Genomic DNA, 18,666 nt, shown 5'->3' with positions numbered 1-18,666 from the left:
AAAGAAAAGCAAAAATAAAACTGACCTTGAAACGTATATGGAAATGCAAAGGATCCTAAATAATTAGAACAGTCTTGACAAAGAACTTCCCAATTTCAAAACATATTACAAAACTATAGTAATCATCAAAACAGTCTAGTACTGGTCCAAGACTAGATGTAAAGACCAATGTGATAGAATTGAGAATCCAGAAATAAACTCATACACCTACAGTCAATTGCTTTCAGTAAGGGTGCCAAGACATTTTAATGGAGAAAGAAGAGTCTCTTCAATAAATGGGACTGGGACAACTGGATAGCCACACGCAAAAGAAAGATGCCAGACTCCCTATGTCACAGCTTATATAAAAGCTAATTCAAAGTGGATCAAAGATCTAAATGTAAAAGCTAAAACTATGTGATTCTTAGAAGAAAAAGTAGGGATAAATCTTCATGATGTTGGATTTGGCAACGGACTCTTAGACATGACACCAGAAGCACAAGCAACAAAAGAAAAAAATAAATTGGACTTCATCAAAATTTAAAACATTTTGCATCAAAGGACACTATCAAGAAAGTAAAAAGAGGGAGGGGGCCAGGATGGCTGACTAGGCAGATGCTACCTCGGATCCCTCTTGCAACAAAGACTCGGAAAAACAAGTGAATTGATCACATATATGACATTCTATGAACCCTGACTATCAAACACAGATCTAAAGAGTTGACCTGAGTGACAGGTGAGCGAAAAGCTGCGCCCTGAACCACCGACCGCTTCTAGAACCTGCGACCCATCCCACAGCCTTGAGCCCCCCTGGTTCCCTGGTGCTGAGTAGCAGGGCTGATTGCTGCTTGCTGAGGCAGGGCAGGCACAGGACACAGCCCTAATCCCTAGCCCCCTGGGGTAACCTCCATAGAGACACAGCCAGTGCAAGCAGGCTTCACACTGACAGGGCTAATGAGAGAACAAACCATGGGGAAGCAGCGACTGTTTTCGGAGCTTGGAGCCAGCGTCCCAGTCAGAAAACCTTGGCGCCGGGCTTTGGACTGGGTGCAGGGGAGCTGAGCACGGCATCCTGAGACAGCACAAACACGGGGCACAGCCCTAGCCTCCTGAAGTGGCCTCGGGGGAAGCCCAGCCAGTGCACACAGGCAGTGCAGCAATGCGGCTGACAGGATAAGTCACTGGGAGGCAGTGATGCTTTTGGAGCTGGGAGTGCGGCGTCTGAGCCGGGAGTGCGGCATCCCAACTGGGGAACCTTGGCGCTGGGCTCTGGACTAGGAGCACAGGAACTAACCACAGCTTCTCAGACAGCACAAGCACAGGACACGGGCCTGACCTTCGGGGGCAATCTCTACCCAGCCAGCACACACGGTGGACATGCCCCTCGGGAATCTCAGATAAAACAGTCATCTCAAGCAAGATAAGTAACTTTGTCTATATTCCTGGGTGCTACTCTCTCCTATCTATCTGATGCCTCCCCTCCCCTTCCCAGGCAGCTTCATTGACATTGGACTTTCCTGGGCCAGAGAGTGAAGTGCTCTGCGGTTTGTTTTTTTTTTTCTCTTTGTTTGTTTTGTCTTTTCCTAACCCATTCTCCTGGCCTAAGAGACCCACCAGCCTGAGAGAAGCAGCTACAAAAAACCCAGGGACCAAGAATCCTTCCCTGACTTCCCAAAACTGGACTAAAAATACAGAACTAGCTCCAGCCAAGCATTTCTGATTCACAGTCTTGGGCTTTCATCCCTACAGGGAACAAGGTGGCTATTATAATACAAGGCAATTCTGATAGTGACCTGACTGTAATTGTTTTAGCAGACTACTGGAAAAACAAGTTTCCCAGGTCTGATATCTCTACCTATTAAACAGAGCCCTCACTGACCCACAACCAGGAACTGAGGGCTGAAGCTCCACCCAAACCACCTAACCTGCCATAGGGGTCTGAGGATAGTGACATCTACCAATCCGTAGAGGTACGTGCATTGGGTGCCTAAGGTACAGCTGCAGAGCCCACCCACCAAAGTGCTTTAGGAATAGAGACACACCTACCTCACTGGCACTCGGGGAAAGCCTCTCAGCATCCTGCTCCCCCCAGAGTGTGACCTATGCTGCTACTAGAATCTGGTGCACACAACTATCACCACTACTCCTCTAAGCGAATAGGTGACAGTCTACCACACAGTCGTGGTCACTCAAAATCAGATGCTACTCAAGAATAGTGAATGGACTCTTAGGCTTATATTTCTGGTAATGGCCCAAACCAGCTGGTAAGAGGACATAAGTGATTCAAAGCTTACAACAATCAAGACAGAGCAATCTAGTAGCCCATCTGTGTATGTTGAAAGAAAACAAAACAAGATACAACTCAGTGAGCAAAAATAAAATAAATCATTACAATATCTTATAGATGGTTCAGAGACAGCAGTCAATATCAAACCACATAAAGAAGCAGACCATGATTGCTTCTACAACTCCCCAAATTAAAGAATCAAAATCTTTCCCAAATGAAGATACAATCCTGGAATTGCCAGATGCAGAATACAAAAAACTAATTTACACACTGCTTCAAGACATCAAGGATGACCTCAAAAATGAAATAAGGCAATCTACACAAAAAACCAAGGAACACACTGATAAAGCAGTTGAAGAAATCAAAAAGATTATTTGAGAACATAGTGGAAAAATTAATAAGCTACAAGAATACACAGAGACAGCATTCAGAAATCCAAAAGATTAACAGTAAAATTACAGAATTAAACAACTCAATAGGAAGTCAGAGGAGCAGAATCGAGGAATTGGAATGCAGAGTGGGGGAGTTGGAGGATAAAGCAATTCACAGCAATATAGCTGAAAAAAAATCAGATAAAAGTATTTAAAAAAATGAAGAAACCCTAAGGATCATGTAGGACTCTATCAAGAACAATAACTTGCATGTGATTGGACTTCCAGAACAAGGAGGGATAACAGAAAATTCAGAGAGAATAGTTGAAGATCTGTTGGCAGAAAACTTCCCTGACATCATGAAAGACAAAAGGATAGCTATCCAAGATGCTTATCGAACCCCATATAAGATTCATCAAAAAAGAAAATCACCAAGACATATTATCATCAAACTTGCCAAAACCAAAGATAAAGAGAAAATTTTAAAAGCAGCCAGGGATAAAAGAAAGGTCTCCTACAAAGGAGAATCAATAAGTTCAGGCTACTCAGCAGAAACCATGCAGTCAAGAAGGCAATGGGATGACATATATAGAGCACTGAAGGAGAAAAACTGCCAACCAAGGATCATTTATCCAGCAAAACTCTCTCTCAAATATGAAGGCGAAATGAAAACATTTACAGATAAATACAAGCTTAGAGAATTTGCAAAAACCAAACCAAACCTACAAGAAATACTAAATTGGTCAGAAAATCAACAACATCAGATAACACAACACAAGGTAACAGAACATCCTGATATCAACTCAAATAAGGAAATCACAAAAACAAATTAAGATTAATTTTAAAAAGAAAAAAACGCTCAAAACGGAATCATTGAAGTCATTATGCAAAAGATCACAATAATCAAAAAGAGAGACTAAATACAGGAGGCATACAACTGCCATATGGAGAGGAAAACAAGGCGATATAGGGTGATACAAGTTAGGTTTTTACTTAGAAAAATAGGGGTAAATATTAAGGTAGCCACAAAGAGGTCTAACAATTCCATAACTCACAATAAAAACCAAGAAGAACATAACGACTGAGCAAACAAATTCAACTACTATGAAAATGAGGAACACACAATTTACAAAGAAAAACGTCTCAGCACAAAAAAGTGGAAAAATGAAATTGTCAACAACACACACAAAAAGGCATCAAAATAACAGCACTAAACACTTATTTATAATTACGCTGAATGTAAATGGACTAAATGCACCAATAAAGAGACGGAGAGTCTCAGACTCGATAAAGAAACACCATCCGTCTATATGCTGCCTACAAGAGACACACCTTAGACTTAGAGACACAAACTAAAACTCAAAGGATGGAAAAAAATGTATCAAGCAAACAACAATTAAAACAGAGCAGGAGTAGCAATATTAATTTCTCAGAAAATAGACTTCAAAGTTAAATCCACCACAAAGGATAAAGAAGCACACTACATAATGATTAAAGGGACAATTGACCAGGAAGATATAACCATATTAAATATTTATGCACCCAATGACAGGGCTGCAAGATACATAAAACAAACTTTAACAGAACTGAAAAGTGAGATAGACACCTCCACAATTACAGTAGGAGACTTCAACACACCACTTTCGGAGAAGGATAGAAGTTCTAGTAAGAAGCTCAACAGAGACACGGAAGACCTAATTGCTGCAATCAACCAACATGACCTCATAGATCTGTACAGAACACTCCACCCAACAGCTGCAAACTATACTTTTTTTTCTAGTGCACATGGAACATTCTCTAGAATAGATCACATATTAGGTCACAAAGCAAACCTTTGCAGAATCCAAAACATCAAAATATTACAAAGCATCTTCTCAAACCACAAGGCCATAAAAGTGGAAATCACTAACAGAAAAATCAGGGAAAAGAAATCAAATACTTGGAAACTGAACAATACCCTGCTCAAAAAAGACTGGGTTATAGAAGACATTAAGGAGGGAATAAAGAAATTCATAGAATGCAACGAGAATGAAAACACTTCCTATCAAAACCTCTGGGACACACCAAATGCAGTGCTCAGAGGTCAATTTATATCGATAAATGCACACATACATAAAGGTGAAAGAACCAAAATCAGAGAACTGTCCCCTACAACTTGAACAAATAGAAAACCGAGCAACAAAAGAATCCATCAGGCACAAGAAAACAAATAATAAAGATCAGAGCGGAACGAAATGAAATAGAGAACAGAAAAACAATTGAAAGAATTAAAGCCAAAAGCTGGTTCTTTGAAAAAATGAACAAAATTGATAAACCATTGGCCAGACTGACTAAAGAAATACAGGAAAGGAAACAAATAACCCGAATAGGAGACGAGATGGGCCATATCAGAACAGACCCAACTGAAATTAAAAGAATCATATCAGATTATTACGAAAAATTCTACTCTAACAAATTTGCAAACCTAGAAGAAATGGGTGAATTCCTAGAAAAACACTACCTAACTAAACTAACACAATCAGAAGTAGAACAACTAAATAGACCCATAACAAAAAGAGAGATTGATAAGGTAATCAAAAACTCTCAACAAAAAAAAGCCCTGGCCCGGATGGCTTCACTGCAGAGTTCTATCAAACCTTCAGAGAAGAGTTAACACCGCTACTACTAAAGGTATTTCAAAGCATAGAAGATGATGGAATACTACCTAACTCATTCTATGAAGCCAGCATATCCCTCATACCAAAACCAGGTAAAGACACCACAAAAAAAGAAAATTACAGACCTATATCCCTCATGAACATAGATGCAAAAATCCTCAACAAAATTCTAGCCAATAGAATTCTACAACATGTCAAAAAAATAATCCACCATGACCAAGTGAGATTTTATACCAGGTATGCAAGGTTGGTTTAATATTAGAAAAACCATTAATGTAATCTACCATATAAATAAAACAAAAGACAAAAACAACATGATCTTATCAATTGATGCAGAAAAGGCATTTGACAAACTCCAACACCCATTCGTGATAAAAACTCTCAGCAAAATAGGAACTGAAGGAAAATTCCTCAACATAATAAAGGGCATCTATACAAAGCCAACAGCCAACATCATTCTAAATGGAGAGCCTGAAAGCATTTCCCTGGAGAACGGGAACCAGACAAGGATGCCCTTTATCACCACTCTTATTCAACATTGTGCTAGAGGTCCTAGCCAGAGCAATTAGGCTAGACAAAGAAATAAAGGGTATCCGGATTGGCAAGGAAGAAGTAAAATTATCTGTATTTGCAGATGACATGATCTTATACACAGGAAATCCTAAGGAATCCTCCAGAAAACTACTGAAACTAATAGAAGAGTTTGGCAGAGTCTCAGGTTGCAAGATAAACATACAAAAATCACTTGGATTCCTCTACACCAACAAAACGAACATCAAAGAGGAAATCACCAAATCAATACCATTCACAGTAGCCCCCAAGAAGATAAAATACTTAGGAATAAATCTTACCAAAGATGTAAAAGACCTATACAAAGAAAACTGCAAAGTACTAGTGTAAGAAACTAAAACAGACCTACGTAAGTGGCAAAACATACCTTGCTCATGGATAGGGAGACTTAACCTAGTAAAAATGTCTATTCTACCAAAAGCCATCTATACCGACAATGTACTTCTGATCCAAATTCCAATGACATTTTTTAATGTGATGGAGAAACATATCAGCAACTTCATATGGAAGGGAAAGAAGCCCCGGATAAGTAAAGCATTACTGAAAAAGAAGAAGAAAGTGGGAGGCCTCACTCTACCTGATTTTAGAACATATTATACAGCCACAGTAGTCAAAACAGCCAGGTATTCGTACAACAACAGGCACATAGACCAATGGAACAGAATTGAGAACCCAGATATAAATCCATCCACATATGAGTAGCTGATATTTGACAAAGGCCCAGTGTCAGTTAATTGGGGAAAAGATAGTCTTTTTCAAATAGTGCTGGCATAACTGGATATCCATTTGCAAAAAAAATGAAACAGGACCCATACCACACACCATGCACAAAAACTAACTCCAAGTGGATCAAAGACCTAAACATAAAGACTAAAACAATAAATATCACGGAACAAAAAAATAGGGACAACGTTAGGACCCCTAATACAAGGCATAAACAGAATACAAAACATTACTAAAAATGACGAAGAGAAACCAGATAACTGGGAGCTCCTAAAAATCAAACACCTATGCTCATCTAAAGACTTCACCAAAAGAGTAAAAAGACCACCTACAGACTGGGAAAGAATTTTCAGCTATGACATCTCCGACCAGCACCTGATCTCTAAAATCTATATCATTCTGTCAAAACTCAACCACAAAAAGACAAACAACCCAATCAAAAAGTGGGCAAAGGATATGAACACGCACTTCACTAAAGAAGATATTCAGGCGGCTAACAGATACATGAGAAAATGCTCTCGATCATTAGGCATTAGAGAAATGCAAATCAAAACTACGATGAGATTCCATCTCACTCCAACAAGGCTGGCATTAATCTAAAAAACACAATGTTGGAGAGGCTGCAGAGAGATTGGAACGCTTATACACTGCTGGTGGGAATGTCAAATGGTACAACCACTTTGGAAATCTATCTGGCGTTATCTTAAACAGTTAGAAATAGAACTACCATACAACCCAGAAATCCCACTCCTCAGAATATACCCTAGAGAGATAAGAGCATTCACACAAACAGATATATGCACACCCATGTTTATTGCAGCTCTGTTTATAATAGCAAAAAGCTGGAAGCAACCAAGGTGTCCATCAACGGATGAATGGTTAAATAAATTGTGGTATATTCACACAATGGAATACTATGCATCGATAAAGAACAGTGACGAATCTGTGAAACATTTCATAACATGGAGGAACCTGGAAGGCATTATGCTGAGCGAAATTAGTCAGAGGCAAAAGGACAAATATTGTATACGACCACTATTATAAGATCTTGAGAAATAGTATAAACTGAGAAGTACACATTCTTTTGTGCTTACGAGGGGGGGAGGGAGGGAGGGTGGGAGAGGGTTTTTTACCAATTAGTTAGTAGAAAAGAACTACTTTAGGTGAAGGGAAGGACAATACTCAATACATGGAAGGTCAGCTCAACTGGACTGGACCAAAAGCAAAGAAGTTTCTGGGATAAACTGAATTCTTCGAAGGTCAGCGGAGGAAGGGCAGGGGCTTGGGGACCATGGTTTAAGGGGACTTCTAAGTCAATTGGCAAAATAATTCTATTATGAAAACATTCTGCATCCCACTTTGAAATCTGGCGTCTGGGGTCTTAAATGCTAAGAAGCGGCCATCTAAGATGCATCAATTGGTCTCAACCCACCTGGATCAAAGGAGAATGAAGAACACCAAGGTCACACGATAACTATGGGCCCACAAGACAGAAAGGGCCACATGAACCAGAGACTTACATCATCCCGAGACCAGAAGAACTAGTTGGTGCCCAGCCACAACCGATGACTGCCCTGACAGGGAGCACAACATGGAACCCCTGTGGGAGCAGGAGGTCAGTGGGATGTAGACCCCAAATTCTCACAAAAAGCCCATACTTAATGCTTTGAGACTAGAGGAATCCTGGCGGTCATGGTCCCCAAACCTTCTGTTGGCCCAGGACAGGAACCATTCCTGAAGACAACTCATCAGACATGGAAGGGACTGGACAGTGCGTAGGAGAGAGATGCTGATGAAGAGTGAGCTATTTGTATCAGGTGGACACTTGAGACTGTGTTGGCATCTCCTGTCTGGAGGGGGGATGGGAGGGTAGAGAGGGTTGGAAGCTGGCAAAATTGTCATGAAAGGAGAGACTGGAAGGGCTGACTCATTAGGGGGAGAAAAAGTGGGAGTATGGAGTAAGGTGTATATAAACTTATATGTGACAGAATGACTTGATTTGTAAACATTCACTTGAGGCTCAATAAAAATAAAAAAATTTTAAAAAGATGTTCAGGCGGCTGACAGACACATGAGAAAATGCTCTCGATATTAGCCATTAGAGAAATGCAAATTAAAACTATGATGAGATTCCATCTCACTCCAACAAGGCTGGTACTAATCCAAAAAACACAAAATAATAAATGTTGGAGGGGCTGCAGAGAGATTGGAACTCTTATACACTGCTGGTGGGAATGTAAAATGGTAGAACCACTTTGGAAATCTATCTGGCATTTTCTTAAAAAGTTAGAACTACCATACAACCTAGAAATCCCACTCCTCGGAATATACCTTAGAGAAATAAGAGACTTTACACGAACAGATATATGCACACTCATGTTTATTGCAGCACTGTTTACAATAGCAAAAAGCTGGAAGCAACCAAGGTGTCCATCAATAGATGAATGGTTAAATAAATTATGGTACTTTCACACAATGGAATACTCTGCATCGATAAAGAACAGTGACGAATCTGTGAAACACTTCATAACATGGAGGAACCTGGAAGGCATTGTGCTGAGTGAAATTGGATGCAAAAGGACAAATAATGTATAAGACCACTATTATAAGTTCTTGAGAAATAGTATAAACTGAGAACATATTCTTTTGTGGTTACGAGAGGGGCGAGGGAGGAAGGTGGGAGAGGGTTATTTACTGAAAAAAAATTTTTTTTAGTAGAAGAGAACTACTTTAGGTGAATGGAAGGACAATACTCAATACAGGGAAGGTCAGCTTGACTGGACCAAAAGCAAAGAAGTTTCCAGGAGAAACTGAATGCTTCGAAGGTCAGCGGAGCAAGGGCAGGGTTTGGGGACTATGGCTTAAGGGGACTTCTAAGTCAATTGGCATAATAAACTCTATTATGAAAACATTCTGCATCCCACTTTGAAGTGTGGCATCTTGGGTCTTAAATGCTAACAAGTGGCCATCTAAGATGCATCGATTGGTCTCAACCCATCTAGATCAAAGGAGAATGAAGAACACCAAGGTCACACGATAACTATGAGCCCAAGAGACAGAAAGGGCCACATGAACCAGAGACTTACATCATCCTGAGACCAGAAGAACTAGATGGTGCCCAGCCACAACCGATTACTGCCCTGACAGGGAACACAACAGAGAACTCCTGAGGGAGTAGGAGAACAGTGGGATGCAGACCCCAAATTCTCATAGAAAGACCAGACTTAATGGTCTGACTGAGACTAGAAGAATCCTGGCAGTCACGGTCCCCAAACTTTCTGTTGGCCCAGGACAGGAACCATTCCCGAAGACAACTCATCAGACATGGACGTGACTGGACAATGGGTTGGAGAGAAATGCTGATGAAGAGTGAACTACTTGTATCAGGTGGACACTTGAGACTGTATTGGCATCTCCTGTCTGGAGGGGAGATGGGAGGGTAGAGAGGGTTAGAAACTGACAAAACGGTCACGAAATGAGAGACTGGAGGAAGGGAGCGGGCTGACTCATTGGGGGGAGAGCGAATGGGAGTGTGTAGTAAGGTATATATAAGCTTATATGTGACAGACTGACTTGATTTGTAAACTTTCACTTAAAGCACAATAAAAATTATTTAAAAAAAAAGTAAAAAGACAACCCACAGAATGGGAAAAACATTTGGAAATCATATTCTAATACCCAGTGCCGTGGAGTCGATTCCGACTCATAGCGATCCTATAGGACAGAGTAGAACTACCCCATAGGGTTTACAAGGAGCGCCTGGCGGATTTGAACTGCCGTCCCTTTGGTTAGCAACCTTAGCACTTAACCAGTACGCCACCAGGGTTTCCCACATTCTAATAAGGGCCTAATATTCAGAATATGTAAAGAGTTCTTACAACTCAACAAAAAAAACACAAACAACTTGATTGAAGATAAGCAAAGGACCTGAATAGACGTTACTCCAAAAAAGATACACAGATGACTAACAAGACATGAAAAGATGTTTTTCTTAAAGGACATGACAGTAAATATTCTAGGTTTTGTGGGTCAAGAGGCAGATTTGAGAATATCATGTAAGTACCTTATAACCATTTCAAAATGTAAAAACCATCCTTAGCTCGCAGCCATTAAAAACAAAACCAAGACGTGGCTAATTTTGCAGAAGCTAGTGAATGTATTTATTAATATAGCAAAGTTCTTGATCTTTTGATTTCAAACATATTAAGGATGAATAGTCACTAATGACTTACATTCCTTACCTGGATTGCAATCTAACACCTTGTTGGTGTAGGTTTACCACGCATTCTCAACCAAATATATCTGAAAGGTGATAACTGTCTGAGAAATACACATGGAAAAGAACATGAAAAAGAGAAAAAAAGTTGCAGAATTAGTACAGCCAGCCAGGATCCTAAAGACTAAACTCTACAGGCATTGCTACAGAGAACTAAATGGCACCAAAGCCCAATCCCTTGGATGCCCAACACCAATGTAAAAGGCTTTGAGAGGATAGTAAACTGTGTGGTTTTCTTCCAGCCTTCAATGTTAAATTTGCTTTCTACAGAGTGACAGATTCTCCCAGCTCTCAGCCCAGTGCCTAGTGTGAAACTCCATAGTTGCTGGAGTCAGTTCTTCAAACATTCTGTCATCACCTGTTACCAGAGTCATAGTCATGGCACATGAACACATACTTACCTCTAGGCGTGTCCTAAACATGTTAAAGTGGAAGTGAGCAAGCATGGAAGGAATTTAAAAAAACTGAACAAACTGAAGTAGAATTTTGAGCAAAGGAGCATGCCAGGAAAATATGGCAACAAACAAATCTAACTTGGAATGTAGAAATCAGAGCAAGATGGTAGATGGTCCAGGAGGCTGTGCTCCCTGTCACGCCAGATGTCACATTATAGTAAGATGTCCTCTCGGTGGGAAGCAGGAAATGAACAGGATGCTGTGGCTGTCCTTCATGGCACACACCTGAACTAGAGTAACTTTTCCAGTGTAGGTGCCTTTGGAAAGAGAATGAAGTTCACTTTGAAAGTAATAACGCATGTATAACATATAACAGCAGGTTTACATTTTTTTTTATCGAATCTTTAACATGTATACCATATCCCCTTGGAAACTGTCAGGCAGTTCTACCCTGTCCTATAGGGTCGCTGAGTCAGAATCAACTGAACGGCAGTGGGTTTGGTTTTTGGGTTTTTATACTATATCCAGATTTCTCTACCATTGTGCTTATTTCATGAATATATAATTTTTAGAATTTCCGTATTCACATCGTCAAGGATATTTACAGTTGAAATTAAAGATGTTAAACGTATCTTTTTTATTACTCTAAACACAAGACCCTGCTGTTTCCGCAGAACTGTGGAACTGACAACTGACAGCTTTTCCATTGCTCATCTAACAGTTTCTATCTGAGTGTGAACTAGTGGTATGTTTTTAATATAATTTCCAGAGAAATTCACTTTTTAAAAACTTTTTTTTTCATATGTTCAGTTTAACGGTTGCATGTGAGCATCTTCTGAGATGTTTCTTCCATGTGAAAGACTCTGGTAAGAAATCACTGGAAAAGGGGGTAAAAATGGTTACTGGAACATGTGGGACTAACAGTTTTAGCCATACAATTAAGGTTTTGTTTTAGGACTTAAGTTTACTGTTGAAGAAGTGCAGATATATAGCTAAAAACTTTGATGCTTATCTCCAATATATAATGGAACAAATGTAGACTTGTAATTACCATGTATTTCCACCAGGTGGACTTCCTGGTGCTAAACCAAAAACAAACCAAACCCAGTACTGTCAAGTTGATTCTGACTCACAGCTAGGTGTTTTTATTTCCCTACGTCAGTTGCCCAAAATTACTCTGTTGGTATAAAGTCCTTTTTTTTTTTTTTTTAAATATACTTTTCACGAAGTCATATGCTGTCCCCTTGTCAAACTGACTTAAAACTTTTGGATGTTTCTAAAAGAGATTTAATTCCCTCACAAAATTACCAATAAAAATTTGTTTCAATCTTTTTAACTGCTTAAAAACAATTTCTTTAATCATCTAAATATTCAGTGTTACTTGAATAGTCGGTCATATTTTGTGAAAATAGGAACAAATGACTTCTAAAGTCAATGTACAAACACCTCATTATTGCCTACTACTAGTAATGAAGAATTTTGGTAATCAGATATTGTCTCTGATTAAAAAAAAATTTTTTAAATCTGATTAAGAAGGCAGAAATAACATTTTTCTAAGTCTTCTGGCTCTTAACTATGCACAGCTGTCTCTGAATTTATATAATATATGTAAGTTTATATCTCCACATGTGTGTCACCAGTACAAAAACAGTACCATGATTTAAAACCAAAAAACCAAACCTGTTGCCGTCGAGTCATTTCCAACTCAAAGCAACCCTATAGGACAGAGTAGAACTGCCCCATAGGGTTTCCAAGGAGCACCTGGTGGATTTCAACTGCCAACCTTTTGGTTAACAGCCATAGCTCTTAACCACTACTCTACCAGGGCTTCCATACCATGATTTATAAACTGCTTTTTAGTTTTGCTCCTCCCACTAACTAGGCTGAGAGAGAGTTGAGACACGGCGTCATATGCTTATTTAGATCAGGACTAAGTAAACTTAGCTGGTGCAGAGTAAAATACTTGATTCAGTTTTAGCTTATCCCTCAACCTCTGTAATACCTGATAAGAGCATGAAACATACAAGTACAATGTAGAGTAATAGTTTGATTCATAAAAACACAATGGTGAGAAGTTAGATACTATTGCTAGAAATTGTGACAACAATGACTATGTCTGCTGGTTTTAAGATCTCAGAACCCTTGAGTCTGGACGAAACTGAACCCTCCTCCACCTTAGTCTAAAACTTATTTATCCATTAATTATGGTACTTTACGTGAGCAAACAACGAAACAGGTGTCCCATCTACCAGGTCAGTTCTAGCCATAGGCACAGTCAAGTGTTTCAATTTGAGCACAAGTCTTCTAAGTGGTGCTGAGCCCTTGTGCTTTGGGGGCCAGGGTGGATTCTAAAACAGCAGCACCCTTTTTCACATAATACAGGTATGCTGACAATGTCCATGAAACATTCTGCAAAAATATGACATCATGTGATTTAGACTTTGTGCAAATACTTGTGTCCGTGGGGCACGGAGCTCTCAGGCACATTGGCCAGGGACCGCTATGCAGAGCGAGGCCCAGGCAGCTCCTGCGGACACCTCAGTGAGCCTTCACCTGGGTTCTGCCTGGCTGTCGCCGCCTTCTCTGCTAAGCTAGCTGTAAGGAAGGCCAGCTGGCCTGTGAGAACCTGCCCAGGGAGAGGACAGTGTGGGCCAAGGGGACAGAGGGTGCCTAGCCAGGAATGGGGTGTCAGGGGCACGTACCTTTCAATCAGTGCCCTATGGGACCACACTGGGCAAAACATGGGGACTAGACCTACTGAGTTGCAGGGACTGGAGCTGGGAGTTTGGGCCGGGGCCTCCATCACTGCAGACGAGGTGGCTTCTGGGCCATGTACGGCAGCTGAGCAGCAACGGGGCTCCAGCCTCAAGACAGTGGTCTGGTGTCCTGGCACTCAGACACCCGGGTGCACCGACCCACAGACGTACATGCAAATGTCCCCAGAATGGACATTAAGAGACACATACCTGTATGTGGATCTTTCTATGCCAGGTGGATTGAAATCTTAGTTTCATGTAATTTGTGCTCCAACTGATAGCAATTGTAATTTGAATAAAACACTAAATTGGAGGAGCTGCTACCTAATGTGTAGCTTAAAATTAGAAAACAATTACTTAATTTTTTTTAATGTTGGCCACAAATAATGGGTTATGAATAAAATACAAAATACATATCTTAAATGCTCATAAAATTAAAGAACTGACCTCTAGTTAGACAGGGTCTAGATACCATCTCATTTCACAGATGAAGACATGGAGGCTCAGAGAGGTCAAGAGATTGACAGAAGGTCCCACAGCAAGTAAGAGGTAGAGCTGCAATTTCTTCATCCATAATGACAACTTCTTATAAAAGACTGTCATTCAACCAACAGTATGTTTTTGCTAGTACCTGGGATTGATCACAAGTCCCTCGGGACCAAGTGCTGCCACAGGGTAAAGAGATTTCTGTGGGTCCCTGGCCCACGTGCAGTCTTAAAGAAGTAGAAAAGGAAAAGTCACGGGAAGCAACGAGGTGGCAGATGTGGGAGGACAACCAGAGGACATGCAGTCACTCCAGGTGCTACCTGGCCGCCATATTGGTGGCTAACATTTCTTAGGTGCTCAGGGAGTGCCAGGCACTGTGCCAGCACGTTACCTGCCTTATCTCAGTATCACAGCAACGTTGTGAGAGATTTGGTCATCCTGCAGACAAAATAAGCAATGTTCTGATCAGCACAGAGTTTGGGTCTGACCCAGGTTGTGCCAAGCTCCTAAAGCCGTGCTCCCAGTGCTGTGCTCATTGTCCTCACCTGCACTGGAAGGGGGTTCCTTTCCGTGAGGGCACTTATTCAGTGGCCAGGGGACATGGCCTCAGGGAATGCTTAGTGTTACCTTGCTTGTCCTTCCCCTTTGTAAATTCCCTCTCTTTAGAATCTCCACTCCATCTAAGCCTATGTCTCTTATTACCAGGGTTTTCAATAAGGTTTGCAAATGTGAATTTAAAAATGCTCTCAAAGAGGACATCATTTTCACTTGGTAGAATCGTTTCTGGGTTAAATGAACTCTGATATATTCATTGATCCATAAATGTAAATTAACTTGAAAAAGATAATTTGATTTTCCAAGGCACAACCCACGCCAACAGAATTTACAAAACAAAGCAGGTAAAAAAGTTGGAATTCTCTTCCATGCGTTTGGATTCTGATGGTCCCAAAGTATTAACTCTTGACTTGTTTGACAGATGCCTATTTTAACAAATCTCTCACCCAATCCCGAGAAAATGTAAAGCCTGGGTCCATTTCCTGAAATAAGTAGTCATTTAATTAAAGAACAAAATGAACAGGAATCAAAATGTTGCAGCTGTCATTTTTGTTAGACATTATATAAAAAAGGAAAAAGTATAATACAATGAACTGTTTTTTATAACATGAACTTAAAGAGTTTCAAATTAATCGTAATCAGGAATAAAAATGTCTTTTCAACGTAATACTGAATGACACCATCACAGGTCCACGTTGGAGGCCTCGGGCTGGCAGCCTCACGTGCACATCTCTTGTCTGTTACACCGCAAAACTGCAAAACAAGGTCCAAAGGCAAAGGACAGTTTTCTTCTGGTAGAGTTATTTGGGTCTTAACTGACCCCAACAGGTCACACTCTTCAGACACCAAAGAGTGAAACATGCCGTCTGGTCACTACTCCTGCAGGTAAGTGCAGCAAAGGCTTCACCTGTGTGTGGTCCCTGCTCCTCTCGCACACACGTCAGGTAATCGTGAGCTGGGCTTCAGGAAAACTCCCTGATGAATGTTCAGTGTTGGTATCAAAAATTAAACACAAATTCTTCTCAGAAGAAAATCTCTATGGCCTGTGGAATCTAAACGTTATAAAAAGACAATTTAAAGCAATGTATTTCTAGCAGTAAAAATTTCCAAAAATCTTCCACAAATAAGTTTGCTGCAATTAAAAGTTTCTCAGAAGTCCAATACGTGAACCCTGAGGACAGAGCTGCTTTGGTTGAAGTAGGTTTCCAGAGGGCCCCCAACTCTAGGACTCTCCCCTGTGCTCCCCAGAGGCTGCCTAGAAGTTAGTTTGAAAGCTGGTAGTTAGACCCTTGAAAGTACACAGAAAGGCCAGGGTGTTGGGAAGTCAGCAGAAGTAGTGAATTATCAAAAAGAAGTAATGAATTATCAAGAATAAGATGACTGCAACCTCCTCAAAAGTCTGTTAGTTATGGGGAAACCTTTAAGTTTAAAAACAAACTCTTTACTTGCATCATTTTCTCCTGCCCTCCAGTCTCCTCTTCCGCCCTGATACATTTGTCCTAAAGCAGTGGGGCAGGATGGAATCCCACAGTACCTGGCTTCTATTCCACAGCCACACTGGTTTACAGATTTATAGAGTAACTAACTTTTTTAAACAACAATAACCGTGGCTACTTAATGACAAACTGAAAAGGAAAGGAATCCATTATTTAAGGCAATATCTGTACATAGGATTCCCTTTCTCTTTATATTTGGGGCTTAAGCATCCTTAGACCAAGGAAGAAAAGACAAAGCGCCTCCTGCACTGAAGGCCTGCTGCATCACAGGCATCCTCTAGGATGAAGGGTATGTGAGAACTTCCACCAATGATTCCCCCTCACGGCCGTAGGGAAGAGGGAGAAAAACCGAAAGGATGTACACAGCTACATGAGCACAGAGGGGTAACTCTCTTCCCTTCCCAACTTCGTCATCAACAAGAAGCCCACTGTCATCCCTGGTCATGGTGCCATGGACAGAGAATACATTCACCTCAATGTGGAAGTTGTGATCCGAAGAACCAGCAACTGTACACCCCTGGAATCTAAGCCCTGTGAGGGTGGAAGCCTTCCATATCTTACTCACAGTGACTTCCCAGCACCTAGAACGGTGCCTGGCACACAGAAGGTTCTCAGCTGTGTGCTGCGGGATGAATGCTCTTTGAGCTCTGGCAGAGCATTAGCTTGTGTTAAACATGTGAATTTAAATTTAAACAAGGTAGGAAAAAGTACGTGGGATGGTGGAGGGTAGCTTCACGGTATCCTATAAATATAAATCAAGAGATCTATAAATTGGGGAAGTTGTGAATACTAAATGGGGGAGTTGTGAATACTAGAGGAGGGGAAATAAAATATACAGAAAAATTACTTACATTGATTTGAGGCTACTCTATTACCTACATATCCATCACCTCACTAAACCAGCGGCCTGTGTAATGCTGTTCTCCTACACCTGACCTTGCACCAGGCCCTGTAAGAACTCATGGGGGTGGATGGCATTTCCTAATTAGGGTGCCTTCTGTCTAGTCATCAGAGTTCTTTGCAGAATGCTGACTTTGTTTAGCTGGATACATAGCTCTTTGTGGCTCTTCAAGCATCAAGATTTTTCCCCCAAAGTAAGTACCATGTTCTAAGTACCATGAAACTCACACAGACAGCAATCTGACCTTGTCAAATGCTTGCTTGATGCGTGTACCTCCATCTCATTACTTTTGTATTCATTTAGTTCTTTACGGATAGCTGCCTGCAATTTAAAAACAGGACACTTTGTCAGGAAATTAAAAATTTAATAGAGGAAATTAGTATCATGGTTATGGACTAACAACCAGCCCTAATACTTGTTTACTTCTGTTCTGCTAAAAGGGACAGCAAAAAGCAAACAAGAAACACAGCTTTTCATTCCTCGCCCAGGCTCGCTTATGTCTCTAGCCCCCACCACGCTGGCGCAGGCCTAGTTCACAGCCAGTGCTCCTGGGGCGGTCAACGGACTCGTTTGCTGTAGGACAGCCCACCCCAGCATCCCTAACCACCAAGCTCATGCTTGGAGCTCTAACAAAGCAGGAACACCAATAAACAAGCCAAGTTCAGCTTTTGGAGAATTAACTTGGAATTTTGTGATCAGATAATTAGAAGCCACTCTAATTTCAGGATACAATTATGTTTATGTCATTTGATAACATTTTGCTGGGATTACATAGGAGTCGGAGGGTGTGTCATCATCTTCTCAGTGTCAGGGCCTCTAACCCAGCTGTCCTCCAGCTTCCCATGGCCAGCTTTCCTGAGTACTTCTCAGGTAAAGCCCCAGGGGCCAGTGAGACAAAAACGTCAGACATAGCCCCTGGGAAAAGGAAAGGCTGTGAGGCAAGAATCTGATGGGTGTATCATTCCCATACCAAAAACCTCTGCTGCCACTTATTCTTTTCTTTTCCCCTTTTATCACTTTATCCTCAGAGTGCATCAGGCATGAATAACCGAAAACTCAGTCGAAGTCCAGCATGTCTGTGTTTCTCCAAGTTGATGCAACACCTGTGTACACTGGGCTCACACGGTCGGACTCAGCAAACAAAGAATGAGGAACAGTTAGCACAGGCACCAAACTCATTGGCTGAATCTATGATTTTCCGCTTCCTAAAAACG

At 40.9% G+C, this 18,666-nt stretch overlaps 2 protein-coding genes across 4 annotated transcripts in view; one reads left to right on the top strand and one right to left on the bottom strand.

Annotated features, from left to right (window-relative positions):
- The window catches only part of SYCP2 (synaptonemal complex protein 2), an 85,241-nt gene extending 84,458 nt beyond the window's left edge, over positions 1-783 (top strand). The window contains exon 43 of the mRNA XM_064276441.1: positions 757-783. Coding sequence (XP_064132511.1) covers positions 757-783 — 27 coding nt within the window. The remainder of the gene's footprint in view (positions 1-756) is intronic.
- Positions 784-14,760: 13,977 nt separating this feature from the next.
- Positions 14,761-18,666, bottom strand: part of PHACTR3 (phosphatase and actin regulator 3) — a 195,310-nt gene continuing 191,404 nt past the window's right edge. For 2 of the 3 annotated variants that reach the window (XM_064276300.1, XM_023541334.2), the window contains one exon: positions 17,207-17,773. In XM_064276300.1, the coding sequence (XP_064132370.1) occupies positions 17,660-17,773 (114 nt within the window). In that variant the 3' untranslated portion in view covers positions 17,207-17,659. Of the gene's footprint in view, positions 16,108-17,206; positions 17,774-18,666 lie in introns of those variants that run through there. The other variant, XM_064276301.1, reaches the window with a different exon arrangement.

The sequence above is a fragment of the Loxodonta africana genome, chromosome 24, assembly GCF_030014295.1.
Source record: "Loxodonta africana isolate mLoxAfr1 chromosome 24, mLoxAfr1.hap2, whole genome shotgun sequence".
NCBI lineage: Eukaryota > Metazoa > Chordata > Mammalia > Proboscidea > Elephantidae > Loxodonta > Loxodonta africana.
Note: the sequence above shows the minus strand (reverse complement) of the source record. Positions and strands in the feature narration are given on the sequence as shown.